Raw genomic sequence first — 26,255 nt, forward strand, 5'->3', positions numbered from 1 at the left:
ATTCGGACGGATAATAGCTTATCGAAATTTCTTATATAATGAGGGCTAAAATATACCACCAAAGCTGTTGATTAAATATAATTTATTAAGAAATTTAAAGATAATAAAATTACGTTTTAAACTTATATCGCAGCAGACTATTAAAATGACTTTTATATTATTAAAATTGTTATATTATTACAATTAATATTATTACAATTGTTTTATAGTGATTTGCGAATATCACACGTGTAAAGAATAAAAAATATCAAATCCGAAATTTTTTAGAGGGCCCACTTTGTGTGATAAGTATCAAGGGTCTAAAAAGAAGTAAACACGTAAAAAAAATGAATGATATTATAATTATTTTTCTTAAGGGGCCCACTCTGCCCCCCTATCCTCTAACAATGTATTGAATTGATTTTTTAAATTTTACTTTTTAATGTTTTTTTTTTCTTCTGTTTGACGTTTAGCGGCTGGTAACTTTTTAAGTAAACGCTTGATTGGTAAAGTGCTAAAAATTTTGTAATAGATAATTGTTTAGTAAATACTCAAGTGATTAATAATATTAGTGTTATGCTCTACACCTCAGCTTTCGTCAAAGTCACGTAACTTCCGGTGCGTAATATAATTAAATTCTTAAGAAAAACTCTCACCCACGTGTAAGTTGTATCAAAATATAGCTGAGCTATTTATGTCATAATATGTTATATTTACCCATATATGTTTTTAAATACCCGTGACAGCAGGTTAAAAAATTACATTATTTACTATTGATCTATATGTAGGACAACTAATCATACTACCAATCATAAAAAAAGTATGGTGTTATTTATTTTATTTTATGTTTACATCAGAGCTGAATTAATTTGAATATAAAAATTAAAAAAATATATATATCTCATTATTACATTAACTCTCATTCGCTTTCCTCATTCTATTATTTTTTAATATATTTACATTTGTTATTTTTTGAAATAAAATGCAACAAGATATTTCATCGTTATTTAATTCTATATATGTTCAAGAGAAAATCTCAAGGATTTGCGAAATATATATATATATATATATATATATATATATATATATATATATTTTTCTTTGTTCGTTAAACAGTTAATTATAAAAAAATAATGAAAATTTATTTATCAAAATTACAACTGCATTACAAAGTAATTTAAAAAAGAATTTCAATAGTCAATTATCGGTTCGACAACAACTCCTATTGTTAATTGTAGTAATTCAAGGTCTCTATAAGACTAAAGAGTAACGTTAGAACCCATTGTTAACAGTTTAAGAATTTATTAATACAGGTACTAATAATCAATAGTTAAAAAATTTATCAAAGTATCATATTATCTATGCTATTTAAAACCGATAGCTAGTACAAGTGATAATTATATTTGAATAGATATATTTTAGTAACAATAATTTAATAATAATATACAAGTTTCACTTTAAACGGCTAAACCACAAAGCGTGAAACTCATCGTGATGCTACGGGTTGCTCTCGCAATTTACGTCCTGAATAACTTCCTCAAGCATTAAGTGGACCACGATTAAGTGGACTACTGATATTAAAACTTGACAATCAATTGTTTACATTCAAAATAATATAGTAAAATTAAAAAAAAAAAAAAAAACTTTTTATTTATTTTAAAATAAAACAAATGTACTGTATAATTATATAATAAACTTTTTAAATGATGGGTTACAAGATAATACGATAAATAGTAATAATAATAAGGAAGGCTTGATAGTTTAATAACAAATATATGTGTAGAAAGAGAGGGAGAGATGTAAATGAATGTATAGTGTGTAGTATAATCATTTTTGGATCTCAAAGATAAATATATGTAAATTACAATTTACGATTACGACATACATATACGGAGTATAAATATATTTGATGTTCCACTCTCTGACACACGATATAATAATATTGTACAAGGAAATTAGTTACATGTGTAACTGCACGATCTAGAACATCTTTCTCTTAACAAATAATAAAAGTCGATGACTAAAGTAATTTAAAGTTTCATTATAAGTCGAGAATTTTATTTAAAAAATAAATCCTGAAGTATTTAAAGATTAATTTTGTTTATTTTCATTATGTGAGATTTATAAAAATTATTTTCAGACTCATCGTAATATCCGTCTACGTAATAATTTATGTGCTTGTAATTTAAATATTGTCTATAAATGAACGTCAATCAATTATTTATTTATTTCATTACAATTAATGGTATTTTTTAAATTTACAATTAACAAATTAAATAATTTTGTAACTCTATTATGAGTGAATGTAGCAGACGTCAGACAAATTTAAAATTATTAATAAATAGAGTAAATAATTTAAAAAATGAAATTTATAAAAAACGCGCGTATTAATTTTAAAATTTTGTAAACGCGCATTTTTTTTTAGATTTTGTTTTATTAATTATTTTATAGTTAATCGTTTTTAAAAAAATTCAAAAACTGTCAGATGTCTGCTATCTTCAGTATCATAATTATTTACTCTATTTATTTATAATTTTAAACTTGTCTGATGTCTGCTGCATTCACACTCATACTCTATTAGATATTTAAAGGCCTTTAAAGTTGGGGACTAGGAAAATCCGTTTTGATAAGTTTTATCATTAAAATTATGCAATCATTTTTTTTTTTATTGTAAAATCGGTGTTAAAGTTTAATGTCAATAAAATTTTTTTTTACAATAGACTAAGAGAAAAAATGGCGATTAAACTCAGTAAAACATTTATGTTTTAACAAAAAAAAAAATAATAAATCATATATTTTGTTAATAATTGAATTATATTTTTTGTTATACATCTGCATTCTTGAAGGATATCTAGTTTTTTGTTATCTTCAACCAAGTTATTTATTTAATAATTTAAAACAAGCTATTAAATGTCAAGTATCATTTACCAATAATATATACTAATTATTAAATTATTAACAATGCAACAGGATAAGATGTCTGCTGGCATTTCAGCTATTAGTGCAATTTAATTCTCTGACGTAATAAATTAAAAATTTATCTATTTATTTATGTGTCGTAATTTTTTTTTACAGAAATTTAAGCTCCCTCAGGATCATTATTTTACAAAAATAAGACAGAAAAAGTTTTCAAATTAATGTAACAATATTTAAAAAAAATTGGGAGTAAATTCGGAGTGATCATAGAAGACATCAATCAATTGGAAATTCTAATAAAAAATACGTCTACTATCCAAGTAGCACAGAGACAACTTTAAGATGTCTTTTAAAAGGATAAGACAAATTTTTTTTGTCTCAAAGTCTCCTTATTGGTATAAATAAGACATGCAAATGTTGGTTCGTTCACAATATAAACGTTTTGAGTTTATTATGATGACCTCTAGTAGGAGAAGCCCTAAAAAGTCCTAAGACAAATTTATTTTTTGAGTTCAGATCCATATGAGGATTAGGTGGAGATGGGTGGAGATGAGGCTGTCCATGTCTTCCTATGAAGAGTGGCCCATAACTTTGCTCCTGTTGGAAAAAAACCCAACACAACATAAACGTATTTTGTTTATTCGTCGTTTAGATGACTTATTTTACCACTATTTGTCATTTACTTTTTGTCGTCACTTGTGTCAAGTCTTTTGTATATCTATACCGAGTGCTGGGTCTATATTTCCTCTGGGATTTCTATGGGATGTCTCTGGAATTTCCAGAGAATATAATTGTCTATATTTTCTATGGGATTTCTATGGGATTTCTCTGGGATTTCCAGAGAATTTAACTGGCGATAATTCAATTGTTTTTTCACATTACCGAGTGCTGGGTCTATATTTCCTCTGGGATTTCTATGGGATGTCTCTGGGATTTCCAGAGAATTTAACTGCATATATTTTCTCTGGGATTTCTATGGGATGTCTCTGGAATTTTCAGAGAATTTAACTGGCGATAATTCTATTTTTTTTTACAACTCCGATAGCTGGGTCTATGTTTTCTCTGGGATTTCTATGGGATGTCTCTGGGATTTCCAGAGAATTTAACTGCATATATTTTCTCTGGGATTTCTATGGGATGTCTCTGACATTTTCAGAGAATTTAACTGGCGATAATTCTATTTTTTTTTACAACTCCGATAGCTGGGTCTATATTTTTTCTGGGATTTCTATGGGATGTCTCTGGGATTTCCAGAGAATTTAACTGCATATATTTTCTCTGGGATTTCTATGGGATGTCTCTGGGATTTTCAGAGAATTTAACTGGCGATAATTCTATTTTTTTTTACAACTCCGATAGCTGGGTCTATGTTTTCTCTGGGATTTCTATGGGATGTCTCTGGGATTTTCAGAGAATTTGACTGGCGATAATTCAATTGTTTTTTCACATTACCCAATGCTGGGTCTATATTTCCTATGGGATTTCTCTGGGATGTCTCTGGTGCCTAGAGTCGGCATGAAGTTTAAATCCGGCCCTGCGTGTACTAGCTTCCTGATCGGGTACTAGGTTTTTTGCCTTAAATGAAATTTAAATTTATATCTATACTACCAATTGGCGAAATAATAAATAATTAAATATACTGCACTTATAGACTGCAATAAAATAATTTGAATTTATTACGAATATTAAAAGTATCTGGTATCCTACTAAACATCCTTTAATATATCTTTCATCAAGTCTGTTATTTTATCAAGTAGTCTTGTCTCTAAGCCCGATGCGATGATAATAACATAATATGTTTTGTGCTATTACGCAAGTATTAAGACATATTACTAGAATTAAAATGCTGACTGAGTACAAACCACCTGTCAATGTCGTTTGGATCATTTATGCCGTATCAAATTATTTTAAAAACCCACCAATCAGTCATTGATTTAATTACTTACAATAACAAAAAAAAAATTATAAATTTTATTATCAGTTTACCACAATAAAATTTTGCGAAATAATTATTTTAAAATATCAGATAAAAAGAAACAGTCTTGATAGTTTTAAAAATCTTTTCGATCGTTAGTTCATCTTGTCACGTACAATAACTCGACTTGTCATATAATTCAACTCTAATGACCTCTCGTGCTTTTTGGCAACGTGACACATTTTTCCGACTGTTGTTCGTATGCGAATCACTTTTTATTACGCAAGTTATTTTCCTATTGTCTCTTTAACTAATTTTTTATTATAACAGTTAATAGAAAGTAAGAAAAAAATTTATTTTATTACTAAAAAAAAAATAGTCGGTAACCCGACTCGCATTATTAATAAAAATTATTGCCAATTTATAGCTAGAGAAATTTTTACATCGTGGAAAAAAATAAAAAATAACCGGATAGAAAATATATAAATTAAAATTTGTCATTTATATTTATATAAATATATTTAATATGCATTCCATAATAATTGCATAATATATCGTAGCAGTGCAAACTTAAGTTTTGTAACAAATTGTAATTTATCGTCGTCCCTGTTTTTAAATTTCGCTTAAGATAATTTGTTAATTACATACTTATCGTCTTATACATTTAACACTCAAATATATATACACTATATGCGTGTCAAATATAATTATCTAACATTTTTTAAATTTAACTGTACAATATAATTATTATATATTTTAAAACAAATAAATATGTAATATAAAAGATATTTATTATTGTGGATGTTGTGAAATTAAAATAAAAATTTTAATAATAAATAAATATCAGGTAAAATTTTTCTCAGACTATAAAATAAAATTAACTAGTGTGTGACATCACGAATGTTTTTTAAATTTATTAATTACTTTTTAAACTTTAAAAAGGTCGGTAATTTTTTTTTGTAATTAAAAAAATAATATATGTATATATAAGACTTGTGCAATAATAAATTCATAAAAATTTAATACTTTAAACTGACAGATAATTTATTTTAAATAAAATATTTAGTGTCATCTGCATTACACTATCGTTTGTACCATTTTTTAATTAGACAAAAAATAATCGTTTAAAAAAAATTGTGATAAACAAAAGTTTTAACGACTGTCTGGCGATACTTTTATCAGTTCATAGTTCATTTAAACGATTACGGACTTTACGAAGGTCATTGTTAACTATAATTAAATAAAAAAACTATCGATTGTTTACCTGAAAAAAAATTTTTAAATATTATTTATTATGACAAATAATTAGTAAGTAGTTTCCTGTTATATTATTGTTATATAAAAACTGGTGTACCATAAAATTCAAAATTTTATTTTAATAACGAATGTATCACGTGTGTTTCCTCATAAAACGGGTTGATTTTTTTTAAATTTTTATTTTTAATTTTTAATTAATGAATTGTCTATAAAAAAGAGGTCATCTTGCAGCACAAAAAGTTCAATATCAACTTCTGACTACGACATAATTGTATGAATATACTTTTTACTAGTCTTTTTTCCGTAGATTATCTTACTGACCTTTCGTGATAGAGGATAAATTTTTAAAATAATATGAATATTTTTTTTTTTGCTAATTTATAAATGATAATGTTCTTGTTTAAATTAAATTAACTAGCACGTGGTTGTTTCTTTATATCTTTGGTAAAATATAACAGGAAACATCGATGTGACAACTCAGTCAAAATAAAAAAAACAAATCTGAGAAACGGTTGAGTCTGTGGCCAACTCAAAAACTTCCCGCTGAGCACGCACGGCCGGATGTCCATTAAACGTCGAGTTCTGATGAAAATTCGATTTTCGAAACCAATAACTTCCCTTTTTTAGAAAATTTCAAATTTTCATAGCGGAAAGTTAAAAAAAAATATAATAAAAATAAAATAGAGAAATAAAATAAATTTTATTGGATCATTGAAGATAAAAAATGTTGACTTATATTTATAATTAATAAGTTTTATTTAATTTACACCTATAATGTTTTATGACGATAGTAATAATAATTTACACGTAAATTGATCACTAATAATGACCCTAATAGAATATAAATATTAAAAGAGAGCTATTATCGATCAATTTCACCGAATACAACATCCATAGTACCAATAATAGCGACGATATCAGCAAGGAAATGTTTCGGTCCCATTTCTTGCAATGCAGCCAAATGAGCAAAACCAGGCGCCTTTATTTTACACCGATACGGTTTACTACTGCCGTCACTTACCAAGTAAACTCCAAATTCACCTTTAGGTGCTTCAATAGCCGTGTAGGTTGCGCCCGGTGGTACTTGGAAGCCCTGACTGAATAATTTAAAGTGATGAATCAGTGATTCCATACTTGTTTTCATTTCACTACGACTTGGCGGTACTATTTTATTATCATCAACTTTTATTTCTCCAGCAGGCATTTGATTTAAGCATTGTTCGATAATACGCAATGACTGACGCATTTCTTCGATACGACACAAGTATCTTTTGTAAAAAAAAAAAACAACAATTATTATTATTATTATTATTATTATTATTATTATTATTATTCAAATTAAAATTAATAATTATTTTTACCTGTCGTAACAATCTCCAGAAATACCAATCGGTACATCAAAATCAACAAGACTATAGGCATCATAAGGCTCTGACTTGCGAATATCCCATTTGTATCCAGATCCACGCAACATTACACCACTGAATCCCCAATCTAATGCCTGCTGAGCGGTGACAACTCCAATGCCCATTGTTCGATCTTTCCAAATGGCATTTCTCGTCAACAAATCATCAACTTGATCTATTTGAGCACCGTACTGAGATGCCCATTGATAAATATCATCCATAATACCCAGTGGTAAATCCTGTGACACACCGCCAGGACGAACGTACGCAGCATGCATACGAGCACCACTCACACGTTCATAAAACTCCATAAGCTTTTCACGTTCCTCAAATAGCCAGAAAAATGGTGTCAAGGCTCCAATATCCAATGCATGAGTTCCGATTCCCATGATGTGATTGAGAATACGTGTAATTTCAGCAAAGAGCGCTTTAAATAATCATTATTATTATTATTATTGCATGGAAAAAAATGAACTGTATAAATTGAGAAACGGCAGTGTTACAATTCTACTCACAGCATCTCTACTCAAGGAAAGTAACTAAAACTTTACTCACTCACAACTTTACTCAGCCTCAACTCTACTCACAGTTTTTTTTACTCAGGTTTAACTCTACTCAGTTATATCTTTGCTCAGCGGCAGTGTTACAATTCTACTCACAAGATCTCTACTCAAGAGAAGTAGCTACAACTCTACTCACTCACAACCTTACTTAGCCTCACCTCTACTGACAGTTTTTTTTACTCAGGTTTAACTCTACTCAATTATATCTTTACTCAGCTACAAGTCTACTCACATATTTTAGCTTATCAATAAAATAGAAATTCTTTGTAAGTAGAATTGTAGCTGAGTAAAGATATAACTGAGTAGAGTTAAACCTGAGTAAAAAAAACTGTGAGTAGAGTTGAAGCTGAATAAAGTTGTGAGTAAGTAGAGTTATAGCTACAGTCAGACCTCGTTATAAGACTATCGTTCTGTCTTTTTTATAAACGAGATATCGCTATAGTTTGAGAGAGAAACTAATAGTCTTATAACGAGGTCCTACTGTACTTCCCTTGAGTAGAGATGTTGTGAGTAGAATTGTAACACTGCCTACTCAGTTTGAACTGGACTCAGTGATAACTACTCAGCTACAACTTTACTTATGTATTTTAGCCTATCAATAAAATAGCAGTTCTTTGTGAGTAGAGTTGTAGCCGAGTAAAGTTGTCGCTGAGTCTAGTTGAAGCTTAGTAAAAAAAACTGTGAGTAGAGTAGAGTTGAGGCTGAGTAAAGTTGTGAGTGAGTAGAGTTGTAGCTACTTCCCTTAAGTAGAGATGTTGTGAGTAGAATTGTAACATTGCCTGAGAAACGACAAGTAATATAATGATAAAGTGATCAGTAAATACTATCATTTTAAATAGTAATTCATTGATTTACAATTAAAACATACAATACGTACCTGAAAATCGGAACGTTTTTTGCGCAATGAAAATTAAAAAAATTTATGTAATTTGACTGCTTGAAGGGTAGTTCCGGAGGTGGGGGAGGGGATACCCCGAGCCTTTCGGCTGACATATTAGCATCTATATGCGAAACATTTCAGAAATCTGGATCTAGCAGATTTATTACTTTCAATTTTTTTTTTGTTGCGCGAAAAACGTCCCGATCTTCAGCTACATAAATAATTATATGATAAATATTAAAATTAATTGTCTATGCAGGAAAAATTAATATTTGAACTTTAAAAATCGTAACTTGAATGTTAAAAATTTAACACTAAAGTTCTTTATATTGACACCCAGGTTCCGGGTTGTATTTCAAGCTCAAATTTTCAGTTTGTTTTTTTTGTGTCTATATGAAAATGAAATAAATATATATACACGATACATACTTCTTATGTACTTAGCTCTCAATGGAATTTCGATGTTTAGCAATTTTTCAATAGCGAGTGAAAAACATTGCTCATTGCACATCATAGATACGTAATCCAATCGATCAAAGTATGGCAACGCCTGCATGTATGTTTTATACTCGATGAGTTTTTCAGTTCCACGATGAAGTAATCCAATATGAGGATCAGCAGCTTTTACATACTCTCCCTCCAACTCCAGAACCAAACGCAATACACCGTGAGCTGCTGGATGTTGTGGACCGAAATTAATTCGAGTATTTCTAACATTTTTCTCAAGTACAACTGGAAGATCTAGCGGAGGTTGGTAATCCCATTTAACACCATCGGCTGGATAAAGAACCGGCCCGCTAAACTGCCGCAGCCATTCTGCATCCGGATACCAAGCACCAGCATTTCTCTTCTGGCTTTATATTGATAATAAAATGTCATAAGATTTGTTAACATTTCATTTTTGAGGTTATATTATTATTGTTATTACATAATAATTCAATTAGATAACTAGACATTTAATTATTTGATTATTTGTTTGTTGATAATAAAACTTACTTGACAGCAATCAGAGGACTGACATTTTGTAATAATATCTTTCCATCATTGACAAATAATCCGGATTTTTTCCATACCGTTCTCAATACATTCGTCGCCATTTTTAAACCCCGTCCTCTCCCGCTCTCCGACCCTCTCTCACCAGGTTCACATTCACCGTCACCAGCCAGCACCAATTATTTATTTTTTTGTCTCTCTTATTTGTGCTGCCAATTTTATCCAGTAGATGACGTTAGTGTACTTTTAAACGCGGGATATAAAAATTTATATGAGTGTAGCTGACAATTGTCAATTAAAAAAATTTTTAAATAAGTAAATTAAATGTAACTCGACTAAAATTTTAAATGCGCATTTATAGAATATGACAATCAGTATGTGCATTTTTTTTATTTTAAAAATTTGAGAAAAAAAGTTTTTTAAATTGCTAGCTGTCAGCTACATTCACACTCATAAATTTGTGAGTGTGAAATAAATGAGACAAATTTTAAATTACAAATAAACGAATAAAACTATAAAAAACATAAAAATAAAAAAAACTCATATACTGATTTTCAAATTTCATAAATGCACATTTTTATGAGTGTGAATACAGCAGCCAATTATCAATTTTTTAAATTTTAGAATAAATGAATATGTATAGGTAGAGTAAAAATTTTAAAATGCATGTTTAAATAAACGCAAAATCCGTACGCGCATTTTTTTAAATTTCATCATTTCAATTAATTTATTTATTTCTAATTTCTAAATTGTCTTATGTCTGATGCTACATTCACACTCGGCATTTTTGTAATTTAATTCACTGATTTCAAAATTTAAAAAATTTCAATACATTCACATGATATCGCGTGCCAAATGCCAAAAGGGCGTATAAAAGTTATACGTCCTTTTGGCTTTGAAGAACTAAAAGGGCGTATAATTTTTTTGTTTTTGGTGCCAATCGTTTTGTAAACATGTTCTAAGCCTAAAAATAAAAAAAAAATTTCCAAAGCCAAAAGGGCGTATATCTTTTGATACAAAGATACAAAGATCTAAAGATATACGCCCTTTTGGCGATAGTACGTCAAAACTTTTTTTTCTGCAGATCTTTACGTTTCGAGCGACTCTAAAAAGAATGACAAAAAAAATTTTTTTATACGCCCTTTTGGCATGGAACCCTATCTACTGCTGTAATACGCCCTTTTGGCATTTGGCACGCGATATGATACTGAAGTTAGCCGACGTCTAACAATTTTTGGACTTTTTTTTAGACGGTAAATTATAAAAAAAAAAATATTTAAAAAAAATTGCACTTGTAGTCTTTGAAATTTTCTACAAGTGCATATTTTTAGTTTTTTTTTTTCAAATTTAATTGTCCTAAAAAAAATCCAAAAATTTGTAATTTGCCGCTAACTTCAGGATCGCTCACATGATATTGAAGTTAGCCGACGTCTATTAAGTTTTGAATTTTTTAAAAATCCATAAATTAAAAAAAAAATATTTACAAAAATTGCAGCTATAGTTTTTTTAATTTTCTACATGTGCATATTTTTAGTTTTTTTTTTTTTTTAATTAAATCGTTGAAAACAAAATTTGAAAATTTTTAATTGTCTGCTAACTTCAGGATCATTACATTCACTCCCATAATAAAATAGCTTATTATATGTATATATATATTTATAACAATTGTTAATAATTACATTGGTCTTTTTGATAAAAGTATTTGTTAATTGTCAAGGTAGCGATTGCCAAAAGTTTGTTGGCGTAACCAACCCTGATGATAGAATATATATATATATATATAGGATGCTATTTCAAGACACATAGCAGAGAAGAGATGATGATTTGAATTTTCATCAATCAGCCTGCAATATATTACCAATAAGAAAACTAATAAACGTACTGGGCATTAATTATTATATATTCATTTTAATTATCCATAAATACAAAGGTAAAAAATTATATATCTGATTATTTATCGATTCGAATATCAATAAGAGATCTTGTTTTTTTTTTACATATATTTATAATCAAATTGTAATTCCTTTTTTTTTGTAAATTATAATACGTTCGTTTTTTTTTATAAAATTTACAAATATATATAATAATAATTCATATATGTTATTCAGTCTACAATATAATCAACAGGTTTATAAAAATACTAATACCTAAAAAAAATTTGAAAGTATAGTAATTGAGATGATATCACAACTTAAAGGTATTTCTTCTTTTTGTAAATAAAATAGCAAAAAATAAAACCGTCGATTTTTATATTTTTATGATGATAATAACAACAATAAGTGTGTAAATAAAATTTTATGTAAAATGTTAAATAACAATTAAGAAAAGTCATAAAGAAGATAACGATTTAACGATTGAGGTAATTGTAGTCTTCGAACAATTTTAGGTAATTTAGGGCCATAAATTTTTCTCACAATTAGTCGAGCTTGATGAGTAAGCGGTAACGGTGTTCGCGCAGCCTCCATAACTAAAGCTCTCTGGGCGTCAGTGAGACTGCTGGATCTCCTGATCATACAGGGATCAAAACTCTCAGCAGCCTCCAACAGAGCTCTCAACAGTTTTGGTTTATCAGCAGTATTTTGAAGTGAATTTAATATCCCGTGTGGATCACGAAATTGGGTTTTAATAACAACACGTGCTCCGTACTTGAGAAGAAGTGCAACAACCTCGACAGACGGGTTTGCGTTACTGGCAACATATTCAGCCAGCACTGGACGTAACGATAGACCTTCATCGCTTCTTATAACAAGATTTGGATCGGCTCCACGTTCTAAAAGCATACACAGGATTTCCAGTCTATTGGGAATATTGTCAGCACAGGCGACATGAAGAGGGGAACCGATTATCGGTGATGATTCATTCACATCAGCGCCTAAAAAAATTTATTAATTATTAATTAATGATATAGAGTAACAATAACAACAAGTGTTATGCAAATAAATGTACCAGCTTCAAGTAACATTTCAACAATCGAGGGGTCACCCTTGAGAATTGCCAAGTCCAAGGCCGATGGTTTTTGGTAGTCAGGGCCAAGATTCAATTTAACTCCCTGCTTCAGCATAAGATTTATCACAGTTTTGTCGCCACCAAGTATCGCATAATGCATAACTGTTCTGTAATCGTGTCTTGCATCTGCCATTGCATTTACATTTGCTCCATAACTCAAAAGCAACAGCACTGACGCTATGCCCTAAAACACATATGGTAATTAAAAAAATAAACTTTTAATAAATATTACAATAAATATAATTAAAATTTTTTATACCTGAGGTAACCTCGCAGCTTTCATCAATGGCGTAAGACCAGCACGGTCACGGGTATTAGGCTGAGCTCCAAAAGCCAACAGTAATTCCATGCACTCTAGATCTAAAGGTGATACCAGATTTATTTCCGAACCAAAAAAGTATCTTTTATTTGGATTCGCACCAGCTTCCAGTAAAATTTTCGCAACTCCAGTGTGCCCGTTTCTCAAGGCCAGTCGAAGTGGTTCATCGCAAAGCATGGTACTGTAAATCCACGTTTAAATAAATAGATAAGTAAGTATATAAACAAATAATTATTTAACTTAAATAATAATAATAACTACCGAGGAAATAATTCTCCAGTATCTGGACGATGGTCCACTTTGGCGCCATGCTTCAATAGTAATTTTACAATATCAGTGTATCCATGTTCAGCAGCTAGATGCAATGCCGAATATCCACATTCATCAGTAGCGTCAATGTCTGCACCCCGGACAATAAGAAGTTGGGCCGCATCCGCGTACTTTTGCCAAACAGCGTAATGAAGTGGTCGTAAACCCTGAGTTACTATTTCGTTTGGTTTAGCACCACAAGCTAGCAGTATCCTTATTTCGTCCAATGATTGCATTCGTATTATTGAATCAGCAAGCTCTCGCTGCATTGGATTGGCAATGCACTCAGCCGGCATCTATATCAATCAACAAAAATAATTGCAAAATTTTTATTAATAATTATACTTATATTTACTATGAATATATATATAGAGACAAATGATATAAATATTAAAATGACCATGACCTTGTAATTCATTCAATAGATTATTATATTTTTTAGTAAAAATAGTAAATTTTTTTTTCTTTTTTTTAAATTGACTTGCCAGAAAAATCGAGATAAGTAATCGAGAATGACGACAACTCCAATTGTTACTCATGATTATTATTGTTTATTTTTTTTTGCTGAAAACGTGCACGTTCTGTTTTTAAATTTTACACACAACCAGCCCACGAGTTTATTGTATTATTATTTATTTAAATGTATGATATATGTAGTAGTCATGCTGCAAAGTCTTTGTCTATTTAACGTCTAATAGTGAGGACCACTATCCGTCCTATTTATTGAGAGCACTAAAGGTAATGTCTATTTCTAATCCTCGCGGTAGCAATAATGACGTTTTACTGTCATATGATGTAGATAAATAAATTTATTTGAGTGGGATATTATTTTTTAATAGATGCAATTTTATGCGCATGACATTACATGCATTGTAAAGCATGCTTTAATTTAAATTTATTTAATTTTTATTTATATTTATATTTACACATATTACAAACCCAATTCAATAATATATACGCACTTCGTTTGATCGAAATAACGTTAACCGTGAGTACGAGACCTGCAAATTCAAATTCAAATTTTATTTATTTACTTTTTTTTATTTAATATTTTGTGAAATTATTTAAAAACTATTTAATGTTAACTACTAAAAAACAAAGAGTTATTTTTTTTTGTATTTTTCTCATTAGGCAGAGACGACGTCATCGCTGAAGTTACAACAACAAATTGAGCGGTTCCAAAATAATCACAATCTAACATCATGGAACCTTTGCCAATGTCAAGGAACAACGGCGCAGTTTTAGTAAAAAAGTCTACACTATAAAAAAACACTTGACACACAGTGACATAAAAAAAGTTTCCATTTGAATCCAAAATAACTTTGAGTTTCTCAAACATGCCAGGTAATAAAATAGTAATTAATGAGTAAATAAACTAACAAACGTTAGTGATTTAAATTTATTGGCAATTAATATATAAATTTTTGAATTTTCTTTTGTGTTTTGACACATGGACATGATAACGCTCCACTACAAACATACCCACTTATGTTACGAAACTACGATGTAGATGATGCACTGACAATTTAAAAATAAATAATCTAATGATCCGCCAAGCGCCAATTAATTATATAGTCCATTAAAAGTATCCACAATATATATAAACACCGATACATACTAAAAACTATAAAATATTAACTTTTTAAATTTTCCCGCGGTTGTTTGATTTCATGTTTTGGAAATCCCCCGGACATTATTACGCACATGATTGTCTTCGTCGTTACTCATTATCTAACATCTCCCGTTTCACAATTACTATTATTATTATTATTACTATTATTGTTATTATACTTTTACACATTTTACAAACTGGTGGCATTTAATAGGATAAAAAACAATAAATAGTAGTAATAAAATATAAATTATAATAAAGCAATAGCACCTGTTTACTTACTTCAAAGACAGTGCGATGCTCCAACATGTAGAATTCGTATTACAAACTGTTTTATTCGACAGAAACTCAGTCCTATTTAAAGCATACAAAGATGATTCTGCCAAAAATAACACAAAGAAAGAGAGGATGCTGCGAAAGAGCGTGCGCACATAATTTTATATATGACAACGTCTACATCGCACACTATCCGTACAATGCACACACGATCTCACGCACTTTTAACAAAACTACGCATTTTTTATTTAGTTAACTAACAAAATTATCACCCCAATATGACATTTTCTCTTAGGAAATTTTTACGTTTTTTTCCTGCATCAAAAAAAAAAATCTTTGATACTTTATCCATATTTTTGTTACTCTTAAAATTATTATTATAATTTTTAAGAAAAAAAAAAATACGAACGTACAGCACAAGGAAATTCTTAATAATTAATAATAATAATTATATATAACTTGAAATGCACAAAGAGAGTTGTACGATTGTCTGGCAAAAAGTTGGCAAAGATCTTCTGAGGGAAATCCCACGACGTGCACGTGTGCTTAAGTTTTTTAAAATATATCAAATCGTCTTGTCGGTGAAGTTTCTTGTTCTTTTGTACAGGCTACGCATTTGACGCATATAAAGGAGATTCTTGAACCATCTTTTTATCTTATTTCTCAAGACTGAGTAATCCAGAAGACAAAAAAACATATAATAGAGCATACAGGAATAATTTAAAGGGAAAATACCGAGGCAATAGGATCAATTTTTGGTATACTTATTGGTAGAGTCTAGTCAATGACCTCTTATTTATATCTATAACGATCTCGGTTACTTATTAAGCTAGTGAGATAGGTCCAGGAGTCAGTAAACCATCTTATATCTTATATATATTATTATACAGCAAGACAGTTGTTTCATACTTTTAAAATTATTCATTTTTTTTTCCATCATCGCTTTTAGAGACAAAGGCGCTTTTTTAGTTTGATTAATTAAATTAATGTTACATTTTTTAATCCTAAAGTTACAAAATAAAAATCTCAACACATACATTTATACTAATATATATCTTATATACTGAAGCTAATTAATCTTATACATTATTTATATATATATGATCCACAATTATTATTTATTTCAGGACATGATTAAGAAACTATCAAGTGACAATTCACTTATTTTTTATTTATTTTTTAGCTTAATAATAATTATTCTCGTTTAGATAAATAAACTTTAGCGATTGTGTCGCTAACTCTTATGCTGAGTTATATATCTTTTTTTTTTTTTTTTATTTTTAGTTCGGATGTATTGTCAAGTTCAAGTAATTTGCCGTTTGATGATTTAGATCTTGGCGTACGATTGTTTTTTGTGATAACGATAGAGATGATTATGATGATGATGATGAGAAAAGATATTCATATACATCCAGGAGGTAGGCACACTTGCGATCCAAGTCATCTTTCTTGGAGCACAGGAAGATTCGGGATACAAGATACAGGTTGATTGATATTGTGATTATTGATGATGTCGGTGCCACCGTCTCTCGTATAGGCAGAGTAAATGATGATTAGATGACTACTCACTAACGCAGATCAGATGAATGCCCTGCGAATAAATTACCAAACACGTTAACAATTAATCAGCTTACGTGTTTTATTTTTTAATTATTATTACGCACAAGCAATTGTAATTGTGTTATAAAATGGAAAAATCATAGAGAGGTGGACAATAAAACAAAATTAGAATTTAATTTTGACCATAAATTGGGCGTTTCGTCCCTTTATTGGGACTTCTTCAGCAACTTAAACAAGTCATTATAAATGATTTACAAAATTATATAAATAGACAAAACAATTAATTATATAATCATATGGTACAACATACACGGAAAAAAATAAATAGGTGCTGCAACAGGACAAAATCCTGTTGCAGCAGCAGGATTTTTCCTGTGAAATCAATAAGATAAGGAACAAGTTTCATGTACTAATTTTTTTTTTATCCGTATAATGAAATTTCAAAATATAAAAAAAAATTCAAATTTTTTTTCAAAATTGGAATTTTCGTTCAAAATTTAAATCTTTTTTCAAATTTTGAATTTTATTATACCGACAAAAAAAATTGGTACATAAAACTTGTTCTTTATCCTATTGATTTCAAAGGAAAAATCCTGATGCTGCAACAGGATTTTGTCCTGTTGCTATAACATGAAAATCCAGTTGCAGCACCTATTTATTTTTTTCCGTGTAACTAATCACATTTGTTAATTAATAACCAATCACATTGTTTTGTTTATTTATATAATTTTGTAAATAATTTATAATGACTTATTTTAGTTGCTGAAGAAGTCCCAATAAAGGGTCGAAACGTCCAATTTATGGTCAAAATAAAATTCTAATTTTGTATTATTGTCCACCTCCCTATGATTTCACCATTTTATTAAGTTGATCTGGACACGATTTAAAATTAATGTAATTGTGTGATGTATTTTTAATATTTATTATCAACAGTCGAATCTCGTTATAAGAAATTATCATTTTTAAAAACGTATACTTTAATTATTATTTTATTTTTCAGACCAAAGACCAAAGACCGAAGACCGAATTTTTAAGTTTCAATAATAAATACATAGTAATTAAGTTTTAATATATTTAATATATAAGTAACAAAAAAAAATTTATTACATTTACATAAATTATAATTGAATAAATATCAAAACAATAAAATTATAATAACTTAATTTAAATTTGAAAAATCTTGTTCTTTTAAATTTATAAATATATAAAAATAATAATAACTTAAAAAATATAAATATATATTATATTGATTGATGCTCAAAATACATAATATTATTATTATTATTTCTCATAAAATGAATTCGACTGTATTATTATTATTATTGTTATTATATATTAACAATAGTAATAATAATAATAATGAAAATGTATTTGATTTTATACAAAATGTTGTGTATTATGTATGAAAAATAAAATAAAATAAAATAAGAGTAAACGTGGTATTGATTCGTTTTAGAAATAATTTTATTAAGAAATACTCTGCACTTATTAAATGCCTTATGATAATAATTATTCATGGTAGTTATTATTATTATTATTATCTATTGTTTATAGCAATCACCTAAATAACTAATTAGAAGCATGCTTCACTAACACATTTTACATTATCTTAAAATTATAAAGTATAATTCTAAAAAAACACGATTTTTTATGTCCTTAGTAATTAATTATTAATTTATTTTACTTCTTAATTATTTTGTTTTTCATTTCATTTTATTTTAAATATATATATATTTTTTATTAAATGAAAATACTTGGGATACCACGTGAAGATGTACGTATGACCTAATATTTATTATTATTATTATTATTACTTTTTTTTTTTTCTCATAAATGTTTACAGTGTAATTAAATATTAAACGGTAATTTTGTTCCGTACGATTGAAATTACACGAGAGTATTGCTCACCATTATCTTCGAGAATTATATTTTTTGTTCCGTATAAATCATTAATTATAATTATAATTATTTTTAATAATATACAAATGTAAAAATAAAAAAAAAAGGCATTTTCTCTGAGCTGCCTATGACTCAATTTATTTTTCATTATCTTACGTTGCAAATTACATATTTGCAAATTATCATTATTATTATTATCATAAGTTTTCTTCACGTTATATATAATTTCTTATAAAAGTTGCAATAAAAATAATTTATAGCAAAAGAAATAAACAAAATTAATTAATAATAATATAAACTTTGTAGTTTGTACCAATTTTTTATCGTCAATAAGTAAAAAAAAAAAATATTATCAAGAAAATGACAAAGAATATCACCAACAAAAGTAACACAATTATATTTTTTAAAATAAATTTCTTCCTTCACTTTTTTTTTTATCGTACTTTCTTGTGATATTATTTATTTTACTTATTTATATCTTTAAATATATGTTTTTATTATTTTTTTAATATCATAAATTATCGAACTCTAGTTTCATTATTTTTTTTTTTTTCTAATCTCTTTTACATATTTGTTGTTTTCATATGCTCGCAGTCACTGAAATAATTTCACGAGATCACGATTTAACATCTTTTTGTTTTCTAAGTTTTTTTTTTTTCTTTTTCTTTGTAGATTTTAAAAAGTTATTTTTCATTTATTTCTTAAAAAAAAAAAAAAGTTTACCTAATAAATTTATAATAAAAATATCGCGAAGAATAGAGTAAAATAACTAAATAATACAGATTAAAACAACACATCTACGTATTTATAAAAAAAAAAACAACTAAATTACAAAGAAAATTAGTCGTGATTAGACGATAAATAAACCCACCGAATATCAAAGAAGAAAAGAAAAAATACCAGTAAAAATATTTTTAAATGAACATCTGATAATTGCTTAGAGTTTTTTTTTAAATACTTTAGAGTGGCCCTAGCTCGGTAACTTGTATCTATTAAGAGATGATTAATAAAAATTTTAGTTTGAATTAATTATCTTTTTTTTTCTCTAGACAATCAAATTATTACTTTATTCCAGTCATTATAAATTTTTCTATAAATATAAACGGCCACCGAGTTACGAATCCGTTATACAGAGAAAGTCTATTGGTTAATTTATTAATTAATTATTTTCTTCATCAATAATTAATTGATGAAACTAAATAATAATAATAATAATAACATTCATTGCCTCAAAATGGCTCAACTTATTTAGTAAAAAAATCATAATAAGAATAAATGAAATAAGAGAGAGAAAGAGAGAGAGAGAGTTTCATTCAAAGAATGTTTTTAATTTTTAAAATATCTTAACTCTCATATTTAATATAATAATATAAGATTTCTATTCGCGTATAATTCATATTACAATTCATTACTCTTTTTCTATATCGAGTAGTCGCTTACTTAAAACAAATAAAAAATCAATTAATTATATTAATTAATTAATAATATTAACTACTATAATATTAATAATAATAATGTAGAAAAAAAAAAAATAAAAAAAAAATACTTAATGAGAATGAAACGATTTAAATGTGGGGTTGTTGAAAAAAGCGTTTTTGTTATTAATGTCCGTTTAAAAAACTAATTATTCTGCATTGATGATTGGAATACTGCTATCGATAGATCTATTTACTTAATTATTTATTATTAATATTATTTTTTTAAATTATTTAATTTAGAGCCTTTGTTTGAGAAAGTCATCTACTCACAAAATGTACATTCTATTAAAATAAAAAAAAAAAAATATCCTATCGCGTTTTTTTCTTTCTTTTCTTTTTTTCTTTATTATTATTTTTATTATCATTATCATTATTATTATAATTATTATATTATTTTGTATTTGTTTTTTTTTGTTCGATCTATTTTTTTTTTAAGTGTAACTCTACATTTCGATTATTGCATTGCATGAAAAAATATGGCCTCTTTTGAATGCTATATTTAACAAAGACATTAACACCGTACAACATTGTTGATTTTGCTCCGTGAGATATTAACAATTGAATATTTATAATAAAAAATAAAAGTATATAAATTTTTAATTCTTTTTTTTTTTTTTATAAAAACTCAATTAGTTATCTCGATGACTACATGTATTTACTTGGTTTATTATTTTCTTTCGTCCATTTCTCTTTTTGTTTTTAGTATTTTATTATTTTTTTTTTATTTTTTCATTTTTGTACACTAATATGTAAAAGCATTTATTACTACGTCATGATTATTTATCTGAGTATCGCGGATTTACATCGGAGGGTCTGGGTATGTTTAAGAAAAAAAAAAAAAGCGAGTCTTTGCGAACAAACAATTCACTCCTGATAAATATTACCAGTAAAAAGGTATATAATATTGTCTACACACGGCTATTTTATTTTAATTTTTTTTTCTTTTTTCTTTTTTTTTTTTTTTTTTTTTTTTTTACTGATAAATATACTTTGCAAAGTAATTAAATATTCGTTTGAGATAAGCGTTAGATGATAGTAAAAGACAAATAATAACTTTTTTTTTTTACATAGGCCACACATGGGAATGTATTTAAATAAATCTCAAGTACGAATAATCTCATAATAAAAGTTGTCACCCGGTATGTAACAATTTCAAGAGATTCCTAATTAAATAAAAAAAGAAAAAAAAAACAAAGAAATAAAAACCAAAAAGGGGTCTTTCACTACATCACATCAGCCGGATTATATAATAAGTTCCAATATGATACAATATTTATAAGTATTATCATTAACTTATTATTGTTTTTCTATTATAAATTGGGATTGAGTCGTATTACGGTGATGGCTACAACTCTCTTATCATATTTTAACACAACTATTATATCGTGTTGTGTGTCTGTTTAATTAAATCTCTACGACTGTTACAAGCAAACCCGAATCATCGTTATTCTCTCGCCCGTCATCGTCATCATTGTCACCAACAACAACGAGAACAAAACTGATGATTTTTAATCAAATTAATCAAACAATAATATATATTATAACAATAATAATAATAAAAATGAATATTTATCTCCGATATATTTGTGGTGCTGATCGACTATGAGGGAAGAAGTTGATAATTATTTTTATTATTATTATTATAATAATTATTCTCACGACGATACCAAATTGATTAGATTTACCGGATATACAACAACCGGCAGTTATTATCATTTTATTATTATTATTATTATTATCATTATTATTCACTTTCACGTAAGTTAGCCACTACTGAAGAGTTGAATTTAAACTCTCAGGCAAGCGGTAATTCATCATGTGAAATGGCGGAGTCGCGGGGCTGCCAGGCTGACTGTTGGACGCACCTATGTTAGTCGAGCCGCGTCCCCGTTTTCGCCTCTGCAAAAGCCCCTTTCGGACCATGTAGAAGCGAATCGTGCTGATCGGAATGTTGTATTTCTCAGAAGCTACTTGAAACGTTTTGCCGCGGGCCACCATGTCTGATGCCAACTTTAACTCTGCTTCTGAGCGTCGTTGTCGTCTTTGATAACCTACATGGACAAAATCATTATTTTTAATATGTATATTTAAATATATATCCAACAAGACCCTAAATAAACTATTGCTGATAAATATGGAATATTGCTGGGAATTTAATCAAGATTTTTTAAACTTTAATTTATAAGCGGCAATAACTCAATGGATATTAATTCAACCGACTGATTCTTGATACTGAATAAATTATTAAGTCTAAAGATTCAAACTTTACAAACTATATATATGTAGATAGATATATATAGCCTGTTAGTTTATTTTAAATTTATGAAAAAACTTTGGATAACTTAAAAAAAACTATTTCCAAGTTTAAAGAAATGATTATAACAATAAAACAAATAAATATTTTACCTTCGATAGCAGGAAAGGGACTGTTACTGTTACTATTATTGGTTGTGTTGCAATTGTTTGACGTTGGTACCATACTGATTGAATAGGGCTTGTCCTGTTGAAAAAATTGTTCATCGGGTTCCATTTTAACCATACCAGGTGTTTCAGTCATTGTTGCTTCACAGGAACTCAGTGCTTTTTCCAAATGCTGAAGTGCCTCGGTGTGTTCAATATTTTCAGTGTGATCGATTGTCAAAAAATTAGAAGGTTCTGTGACTGGTGGATCGGTTGGAGTTACGGTTATAGAAGTATTGTTTATCGGATTTAATGTGACGTTTGGAGAATTTTCAAGAAAAGCTATGGGGTCATCAGATGGCAATTGTCCATCATCCTCTTCCTCATCTTCCTCGTCTTCCATGACATCTTTCATACTGGGGGGTGCTTGGGGTACTTTTTTAATCGGAGTAGTTGGCTCTGAATGTGTACTTGAGATACTTGGTGGTGTTGAAGTTTCTTGATTGAGATCTCGGCCTTGATTTGACAACCCACGTATCTAAAAATTATTATTATTATTATTTTTGTTGTTGTTAGAATTCAGGTCCATGATTATAATCAATAAATAAAAACTATCAGGTGATTTAGAACAAAACAAATGTTAATTATTTATTTATTCATTTACACGACGTTTCGTTGGGTATCCCAACTTCCTCAGGCATCGTGTGCTGATAATGTTCATGATGCCTGAGAAAGTTGGGATACCTACGTCGCGTAAATGAATAAATAAATAATTAAAATTTATTTTGGTCTAAATCACCTGATAGTTCTTATTTATTTATTGATGATTATTATTATTATGATAAAAATAATTAAATTGATTGTTACCTGAAGAACATCTGCAGCTTGCATCAATTTAGCAAGCTGTTGTTGTTCAACATAAACCTCTCCTCGATACATGAATTCAACGAGAGCCTGTAGCTCCCACATACGCATATCCCGTAAGAAAATAATGGGATGCGTGCATGGTATTTCCAGTAATAATCTCTCTAGATAATCACTGCAGGCAGACAATACTACCTTGTGACACTTGATAGATCCACCATCGCAGGCCAATGTAACATCAACAAACTGCTCGGAACTTAGTAATTTTGGAAACGCATTGTGCATATTCGACTGATGTGAGTTCCAAGATACACAAAACTGTTGACGATCTCCATCAGGATAATTACCCGGCGTGGGTAAACTGTTTCCAGACTCCATGATCTTAAATGATAGATCCAACTTGACGATTTTTTTTTTTATCTAGAATAAAAATAACCATCATTATTATAAATAAAATAGCAACAACAATTGATGTAATGGTAATAATATAAAACTGATTAAAGATTCAAATGTGCAGCTCTTGAATAAAATATCAGAATTCTTAAACAGTCTTATTGACGTAAACTAAAACAATCGTTAGATCATTTATGTAAACAATTTATAAAATATACTTGAAAAGTTTAAATTAAATCCAATGATATGGGTAAAAAAAAATAAACAAATAATATAATAATAATAATGAACGTACGTAAAACTTGAAGAAAAAATCGATTTTACATGAGCATTTGATTGCAATTTAAATAATAGCAAATATTTAAATTAAATAAAGATTAAAAAATAAGCAACAATGAAAATAAATAAACGGAGTAATTATTGTTAGTAAGTGACGATGACAATTGCCAACATATATATGTATATATTGTTAAGAGAGAGAGTGGAGAGAGTGGAGAGACAAAGGAGAGCGGGAAATAAAGATGTTAACAAAAACTAACGAGTATAGATATTAAAGAATTAACAACATGGCTGTCACAAAGTATATAAGAGAATCTCCATTAACAATAAAATTACTGCCGAAAAGTATGGGGACAAGCGGCACAAGAGAGCGTTGCGCTAGTAAATTATAAAACTAATAAAACTTTAAATGGCAAATCTATTGAGCCCGGGCGAATATTCATTAGACGTATACTTATGTATATATATAACCAACTAATTAACAAACTGGGATACCCACGCTAACGGTAAAAAAATTTTGGCGTCCCGGTTAAGACTTTTTTTATATATATTTTAATATTCCTTTTTTTATTATACATATATATGTATATCTATACATGTACGTGTATATATGTATATAGATATTAACAAAGAAAAAGTGGCTGAGAGTTAAGCGTGCTGTATAAAGAATGGATGGGCAACAAAACAAATAACAGCTCGATGCGGCGCGAGACGAGCGCCGTGATGGAAAAAAAAATATTTTATGAAATAAAGTAAAAGAAAAAAAAATTTTAATTTAATTAAAAATCAAAGTTTTAGGTAAAGATCAAAATAAGAATAATAATTTCTGTTGGTACGCGAAAAAGAGTGAGACAGAAACACCCACGCGTTCGAATGCCATTTTTAAAAAAATCACGTGTCGGCATTTGTATCACATATCAATAGGTTAACTAAATAAATAGTACATATATATCGACATATATGCGCACAAGTATATACGTTTTTATAAATTATTTAAAAATATAAATGAATATTGTGTTGTAAATAATAATGGAGTATTATTGTTGTAAGATTGTGGGAGATGACGCTCTGTCGGCGTGAGGGCCATCACCCCCCGAGGGACCGCCTTGAGCACTTGGTCTCACGCTTTCTTATTAATTTATATTTAAATAATCACAAATAACACATGTTTTTAAATTACTACCTTGGTTGGAACACTCTGAACACCTCGTACGACACTTATAAACACTTGTAACAGATAATAAATGTTCAATTGTCGCGTAAATAGCCGTAAGAATCCCTTAAGAAAACATACATCCGCTGAGATTTGCACTGGCTAGGGGAGCACCCACGGGTGGGGGTAGCGAGCAAAGCTGGGGGCTAGGGACTGAGGATTGGGGGGTAGGATTCGGTACGATTGGATTGGATTCATCATTCAATGGGAACACTAGCGCTCACTGGCGCTCACTACCCTCACTACCGCCGTCTGGCCTGGCCACTCGCTAACTTGTACCATTCAAAAAAAACATTACCACACTTTTTATTATTATTTTATAAAATATATGCAAAGCATTCAAACGCTACCGCTTTATTACAATAAATTTAATTTTTGAATATTTAAATGAGTACTTACTTACTTACTTGTGTGATATTGATTATGACAACACGCGTCTTTTACTCTAGAATCAGCAGATCAACATTCACAGGAAAAATAATTTTTGTTAGTTAATTATTAAATGTCGTTGTTGTTAATTCTGGTACTGGTGATTATTCTGGTGGATGATGTGCGCACTCACTTGTGCGCATAAAGTTTGTTCAACCGACAAATGCAAACAATAAAAAAACAAAATCACAATTTTATATTATCAATAATTTTAATCAAATTATTCATTAATTTTTTTGGTTTTTGGAAAATTATTGATTTTGTTACATAGTCATTATTTTTTAATGCAAATTATATTTAGTTTTATTT

The 26,255-nt window shown here is 28.5% G+C and overlaps 3 protein-coding genes and 1 long non-coding RNA gene across 12 annotated transcripts; 1 reads left to right on the forward strand and 3 right to left on the reverse strand.

Moving 5' to 3' along the window:
- Window positions 1-6,799: 6,799 nt before the first annotated feature.
- Window positions 6,800-10,074, reverse strand: LOC130678623 (NADH-ubiquinone oxidoreductase 49 kDa subunit). The gene is made up of 4 exons (XM_057485954.1): window positions 9,913-10,074; window positions 9,346-9,770; window positions 7,429-7,900; window positions 6,800-7,335 (listed from the first exon to the last, which is right to left on the reverse strand). Exons 1-4 carry the CDS (start codon window positions 10,011-10,013, stop codon window positions 6,930-6,932), a joined length of 1,404 nt encoding a protein of 467 aa, XP_057341937.1. The 5' UTR covers window positions 10,014-10,074; the 3' UTR covers window positions 6,800-6,929.
- Window positions 10,075-11,921: 1,847 nt separating this feature from the next.
- LOC130678626 (ankyrin repeat domain-containing protein 65-like) lies at window positions 11,922-15,582 on the reverse strand. 5 transcript variants are annotated; one of them, XM_057485958.1, is made up of 6 exons: window positions 15,438-15,547; window positions 14,506-14,544; window positions 13,496-13,839; window positions 13,175-13,415; window positions 12,856-13,099; window positions 11,922-12,781 (listed from the first exon to the last, which is right to left on the reverse strand). In XM_057485958.1, the coding sequence occupies exons 1-6, from the start codon at window positions 15,462-15,464 to the stop codon at window positions 12,228-12,230; spliced, it is 1,449 nt and encodes a 482-aa protein (XP_057341941.1). In that variant the 5' UTR covers window positions 15,465-15,547; the 3' UTR covers window positions 11,922-12,227. The 5 variants fall into 5 exon arrangements, with proteins under 5 accessions (XP_057341941.1, XP_057341942.1, XP_057341944.1 ...); XM_057485962.1 differs by having other exon boundaries at window positions 11,923-12,781; window positions 14,483-14,544; window positions 15,438-15,504; XM_057485959.1 differs by lacking the exons at window positions 14,506-14,544; window positions 15,438-15,547 and adding an exon at window positions 14,029-14,171.
- LOC130678634 (uncharacterized) lies at window positions 14,403-16,855 on the forward strand. Its single transcript, XR_008991851.1, has 3 exons — window positions 14,403-14,531; window positions 14,675-14,887; window positions 16,716-16,855. It is a non-coding gene; the product is annotated as an uncharacterized LOC130678634 (long non-coding RNA).
- Window positions 16,683-26,200, reverse strand: LOC130678628 (protein bric-a-brac 1-like). 5 transcript variants are annotated; one of them, XM_057485968.1, is made up of 5 exons: window positions 25,488-25,649; window positions 23,636-24,052; window positions 22,775-23,306; window positions 22,234-22,419; window positions 16,683-17,022 (listed from the first exon to the last, which is right to left on the reverse strand). In XM_057485968.1, exons 2-5 carry the CDS (start codon window positions 24,008-24,010, stop codon window positions 17,000-17,002), a joined length of 1,116 nt encoding a protein of 371 aa, XP_057341951.1. In that variant the 5' UTR covers window positions 24,011-24,052; window positions 25,488-25,649; the 3' UTR covers window positions 16,683-16,999. The 5 variants fall into 5 exon arrangements, with proteins under 5 accessions (XP_057341951.1, XP_057341950.1, XP_057341949.1 ...); XM_057485967.1 differs by lacking the exons at window positions 16,683-17,022; window positions 25,488-25,649 and adding an exon at window positions 25,925-26,200 and having other exon boundaries at window positions 20,993-22,419; XM_057485966.1 differs by lacking the exons at window positions 16,683-17,022; window positions 25,488-25,649 and adding an exon at window positions 25,921-26,200 and having other exon boundaries at window positions 20,993-22,419.
- Between the last annotated feature and the right edge of the window lie 55 nt (window positions 26,201-26,255).

This window comes from Microplitis mediator, chromosome 2, assembly GCF_029852145.1.
Source record: "Microplitis mediator isolate UGA2020A chromosome 2, iyMicMedi2.1, whole genome shotgun sequence".
NCBI lineage: Eukaryota > Metazoa > Arthropoda > Insecta > Hymenoptera > Braconidae > Microplitis > Microplitis mediator.

What these genes read in the sequence shown, in the direction of transcription:
- LOC130678623 (XM_057485954.1), bottom strand. Translation starts at nt 10,013, where the DNA reads ATGGCGACGAATGTATTGAGAACGGTATGGAAAAAATCCGGATTATTT. An exon ending in GAGAGCTAAGTACATAAGAA is followed by an intron (nt 7,901 to 9,345) that starts GTATGTATCGTG and finishes GATTATTTAAAG; the next exon opens with CGCTCTTTGCTGAAATTACA. An exon ending in TCTGGAGATTGTTACGACAG is followed by an intron (nt 7,336 to 7,428) that starts GTAAAAATAATT and finishes TTTTTACAAAAG; the next exon opens with ATACTTGTGTCGTATCGAAG.
- LOC130678626 (XM_057485958.1), bottom strand. Translation starts at nt 15,464, where the DNA reads ATGTTGGAGCATCGCACTGTCTTTGAA. An exon ending in AGCATCGCACTGTCTTTGAA is followed by an intron (nt 14,545 to 15,437) that starts GTAAGTAAACAG and finishes TTGAATTTGCAG; the next exon opens with GTCTCGTACTCACGGTTAAC. An exon ending in CGTTATTTCGATCAAACGAA is followed by an intron (nt 13,840 to 14,505) that starts GTGCGTATATAT and finishes TGATTGATATAG; the next exon opens with ATGCCGGCTGAGTGCATTGC.
- LOC130678628 (XM_057485967.1), bottom strand. Translation starts at nt 24,010, where the DNA reads ATGGAGTCTGGAAACAGTTTACCCACGCCGGGTAATTATCCTGATGGA. An exon ending in AAGCTGCAGATGTTCTTCAG is followed by an intron (nt 23,307 to 23,635) that starts GTAACAATCAAT and finishes AATAATTTTTAG; the next exon opens with ATACGTGGGTTGTCAAATCA. An exon ending in TCCCTTTCCTGCTATCGAAG is followed by an intron (nt 22,420 to 22,774) that starts GTAAAATATTTA and finishes TTGTCCATGTAG; the next exon opens with GTTATCAAAGACGACAACGA.